The sequence below is a fragment of the Vombatus ursinus genome, unplaced genomic scaffold, assembly GCF_900497805.2.
Source record: "Vombatus ursinus unplaced genomic scaffold, bare-nosed wombat genome assembly UNPS02015066.1, whole genome shotgun sequence".
NCBI classification, from domain to species: Eukaryota; Metazoa; Chordata; class Mammalia; order Diprotodontia; family Vombatidae; genus Vombatus; species Vombatus ursinus.
In genome coordinates, this window is record NW_020954844.1 from 8,695,598 (window position 1) to 8,700,513 (window position 4,916).

General features: G+C 47.6%; 1 protein-coding gene across 1 annotated transcript in view; it reads left to right on the forward strand.

The window, feature by feature from the left end:
* The window catches only part of SIGLEC1 (sialic acid binding Ig like lectin 1), a 51,775-nt gene that overhangs the window by 21,746 nt on the left and 25,113 nt on the right, over positions 1-4,916 (forward strand). Inside the window, exons 9-11 of the mRNA XM_027846135.1 lie at positions 135-443; positions 1,156-1,413; positions 2,477-2,806. Coding sequence (XP_027701936.1) covers positions 135-443; positions 1,156-1,413; positions 2,477-2,806 — 897 coding nt within the window. The remainder of the gene's footprint in view (positions 1-134; positions 444-1,155; positions 1,414-2,476; positions 2,807-4,916) is intronic.

Here is a 4,916-nt window from a genome sequence, read left to right on the forward strand (position 1 = left end):
GTGTGTGTGTGTGTGTGTGTGTGTGTGTGTGTGTGTGTGTGTGTGTGCGTGTGATGTATGTGGCACATATCAACTGAGTCTGATGGGAGAATAGCCAGCGCTGCACATCTCCATTGCCTTTTCTCTGCTTATAGACCCCCCACGCAAACCCACGCTTACTGCCTTGGTCGACGTGGAGGCTGGTAGGTTGGGCCTCCTCTTCTGCAGAGTGGACAGTGACCCACCGGCTGATCTGAGGCTGCTCCGAGGAGACCAGCTTGTGGCCACCTCTCTGGGTGGGTGTGGATGTGGGCAGCACTATCCCCGGGCTCAGGCAGCCTCCAGTCCCAATTCCCTTCGTGTGGAGATCCGTGATGTGGTGCTGGAGGATGAAGGGGTGTACACATGTGAGGCCACCAATACCCTTGGCAATTCCACGGCTTCCGTGGCCTTTGAGGCCCAGAGTGAGTGTTTGGGAAGATGGCCTCAGGGAAGTTGGAGAGATGGATGTTTGGGTGGATTGATGGAGAGATGGAATGGAGGACCGAGGACAGGGAGTTAGGAATAGTCTAGGGGGAAGGAGGAGGGGGCTTAGTGGGGAGGATGGGTGCTAGTGTGGCCATAGCCATGGGGTCACTACTTGGGAGAATGGGTCCTGGTAAGTCCAAGGGACATTTGAATGAGGCTGAGCGATGTTACAGCCTTGGATTGAACTATCTGTGGACCTAGCGAAAAAAAAAATGGTCCTAGGAAAAGAGGAACGTGTCTAGAATGAGTTTTACTATGCTCAGGGTGTTCCTTAATTTCCTCATTTGTGAAAGGGGCTGTTGAATTCAATTGCTATGGTTGAATTGCGAAGGACTTTCCAGTCCTAACATTGCATGGTACAAATGTCCAGCCTTGGTACTGACGAGCTATGGCATCTTACCAGCACTCATATCTGAGTTAGGTGATGGGTTTCCTGCATGGAGGTAGAGGGATAGACAAAATCAGGGCTATCTCTGATATCTCTTGGGCGCAGTCTTGCATGGAGGCCAGGGGAGAGAGGATGTGATTGTCAGTCCCATCTTTTGTGGCTGGGAGGACCGGACACAATTAGTTGTGGAGGCAGGAGAATGATCCTCATGACCTTAACTTCAGGCATCCCTGACTCCGTGACTTTGATCTCCTCCCTAGGTACCCGTCTGGTCATCCTTCCATCAGCTACCGTGAAGGAGGGTGACGAGGCCAATCTGACCTGTGTTGTGAGCCGGGAGTCAAACAACAGTACTATGAGCTTCACTTGGTACCGGGATGGGGCCGAGTGGGACCAGAGGTCACAGGAAGCTGTGATTCTTCAACCTGTGGTTAGGACAGATGCTGCCCTTTACTCCTGCCATGTTGGTACTGAAATAGGGGAGAGGCGCTCCCCTGCAGTGGCCCTGCATGTGCTGTGTGAGTGAAGGGCACAGGGGCAAACTAGGCATGGATTAGAATCTGAATGAAGAAGGCGGACGAGGGTGGGGAGGGTGAAGAGGGATAGAGTGACTGGGAGGATGAGGCTTGGTCTGAGGCTAGCTCTGGTGTTGGGGCCGAGGCTAGCCCTGGCAATGGATGGGCCAGGCTCGGGCTATCTGAGTGTGGTTTAGGGCACAGTCAAGATATGAAGCATTGGCCAGATGTGGTGTTTGGGGGTGGGCTGTGTTGGGGAAAGGGTTTAGGCCAGGGGAGTATCCCTGGGATTAATTGCCTATGTGATTTTAATTTTATCTTTACAGTACAAATATTCTTTTTTCCCATTTAAGAGGTGAGGAAACAGGCTTAGAAAGGTTAAGGACTTGGCCAGTGGTCACATAGTGTAGAATAGTGTGAAGAAAAGCACTGGCTTTGGAATAAGACCTGACTTTGAGTCCCACCTTTGTCCACTGACTAGCCATGTGACCACGGGAAAGTCACTTAACTTTTCTAGGCATCTCGGCGTGCCATAGTGTATACTGAATTAGGCCTAGAGTCAGGAAGACTCATCTTCATGAGTTCAAATCCAGTCTCAGATACTTACTAGATTTGTGACCTTGGGCAGGTCACTTAACCCTGTTTGGCTCAGCTTCCTCATCTGTCAAATGAGCTGGAGAAGGAAATGGCAAACCACTCCAGCATTTTTGCCAAGAAAACCCCAGATGAGGTAGTGAAGAGTCGGACGTGACTGAACAATGACTTTTTTAGATACATTTCCTTCCTTTCTGGAAGGAGGGCATTGGATGAGATGACCTCTGTCCCTTCTAGCTCTGATGTTCTGTAATTCTGGCCTAGGACGTCAGAGGCAGTAGGGAAGTCTTTCAGGATGTAGAGGGTTTGTCTGGGACCAGTCTGGAACATGGGGCTGGGTTTGGGGAGCTGCTAGAATGGGGGTTGGAGCTTAGGTTGGGCTGTGTTGTAGTTATTCTTAGGCTACGATAAGGGTATGCCTAGGTAATGGTTTTGGGGAGGCGGCTTAATCCTACCTCTCTTCCCCCTCCAGATCCTCCAGATTCCCCCCAGCTCTCTGCCTTCCTAGACACCACCGAGGGCCGAGTGGCCGTGTTCCTCTGCACCGTTGACAGCAGTCCCCCTGCATCAATCACCCTGTTCCATGGTGAGCGGCTGCTGGTTTCCAGCCTCGGCTCCAGGGCTTTGGAGGGCAGGCAGCTCTGGGTACAAGCTGGCCCTAACTCCCTGAGGGTGGAAATCAAGGACCTGAGACTAGAAGACACCGGGAACTACCGATGCCAGGCCACTAATGCTCATGGCTCAGCCTCCACCACGATTTTTTTTCAAGTTCATGGTGAGTGTGTCTCTCCTCTCTCCCTTGGTGCTCCCTTCTAGGCACCTGAGAGGTGAACTTGGAGTCAGGAAACACTAACTACATGACCAGGGGAAATCACTTTACATGTCTGAGCCTCAGTTTCCTTAACTAAAATGGGCTAGCAATACTTGTACTTTACAGAGGTTTTGAAAGAATTAAGTAAAATAATGTATATGAATTACCCAGTGCTTAGCATAGTGCCTGGCACAGAGTAGGCACTTAATAAATGTTCATTGGTTGATTGATTTTTTTTTATTGGACCTGTGAGGGAAGGCAGTCAGAAAAGTACATGGAAAGGGTGGCTTAGGGAGCAATGTTATTAGACAGGAGGGCCAATATGTGAGAGAGAGAGGGCAAGGATGAAGGGGAGTTTGCTCAGGACCTAGTTCACCTATGGGAGATGTTTACTACAAGGAGATAGGAGAGCCTCTACCGCACATTTGACAAGCATCCGAATCATTAATAAAAATGTGGAAGACAATAGGACCAAAGATGATCCCCAGAGCACCCCATCGTAGACCTTTCTGGGTATCCCTGGAGCACTCTGTTGTAGACCTTTTTTTTTTATTTGGTTAGGCAATTGGGGTTAAGTGACTTGCCCAAGGTCACATAGCTAATAAATGTCAAGTGTCTGAGGCCAGATTTGAACTCAGGTCCTTCTGTCTCCAAGGCCAGAGCTTTATCCACTGTGCCACCTAGCTGCCCCTGTTGTAGACCTTTCAAGTTAGCTGTGATCCTCTAATGATTTCCAGCCATTCACTGAGTTCACACCAGCACTCTTTGTACAATGTCATTGGGCTAGTAGATGGAGAGTTCTGAAGACTTACCAAAGGCTTTTGCCCAGGCTTTTCCAAAGCATTTAGCAAGGTCTCTCATACTATTCTGGTAAACATGATGAAGAAAGGTGGGCTCGTGAACAATGATCCAGCTTGGGGAATTCTTTTTTTTTTTTGTTTTTTGTTTTTTTTTTAAATATGAGGCAATTGGGGTTAAGTGACTTGCCCAGAGTCACATAGCTAGCAAGTGTTATGTGTATGAGCTAGGAGAATTCTGAAGCTCAAGACAGGAACCAAGCCTACTTATTTACCCAATTTTTAGCCCAGAGCTGGGCACATAGGTAGGTTTTCATCATGTCCTACAAGCAACAGCACATTGGGCTAGAAGCCAAGGTAATATCTGTCAAGGTTAGACTGTGAGTATATATGGAAATAATGACTTAAAAGGCAAGTCACTAGGCAGCACTAGTATACGTTATCTCCAATTTACAGATGAGGAAACTGAGTCAGGGGTCATAAAGCTAGTAAGTATCTGAGTCAGTATTTGCTATTAGGTCTTTGACCCTAGCTCTTGTTCATCACCAACCTCCAAGCAGGGACTTTACAACCTGTGTGACCTTGGGAAAGTCATTTCACTTCTTGCCATCTCTGATTCCTCTAGGGTAAAATGAGGATGTTGGACTCAAAGATCTCAGAGGTGTCCTCCCACTCTAAATCTGAGTGAGATGTTATAACTTGGGAAGAAATATACTCTCCCCTGCAACAATAGCAATCGCCACCAGGTGGCGGTAGACCACCATGTCAGAGCCTATTCAAGGTCACAGCAAACAAGAAACCCAATTTTTCTGGCATATAACTTGACTAAAGTGAATCTGATTTTGAAGTAAGCACTATGACTAGAGATAAAACGATGAAGAAAGTATTTTTAAAACTATGGGTCAAACGAAGGCCTTCCATTCTTCTTTCCAGTTTAGTTATGGAATCCCAGAGTAGGAGGGGTCAACAGAAGCTGTGTAACCTGACCTCATCCCATGCTGGAGGTCAGAGCTTCAGACTGAACAGCTCGGTGACTCTGGGCCAATTTCCTAATTTCTCTGGGCTTCAGTTTCATTATTTAAAATGAAGGAGGAGTCTCATTCATTCATTCATTCATTCAGCATTCATTAAGGAAAATAATTCTTTGTGCCATAATAATTCTCTCTCTCTCTCTTTCTCTCTCTCTCTTCTTTTCTCCTCTCCTCTTTTCTTTTCTCTGTCTTTCTTATCTATCCCTCTCTTTCCCTTCTCTTCTCTTCCCTTCCCTTCGCTTCTCTTCCCTTCTCTTCTCTTCTCTTCTCTTC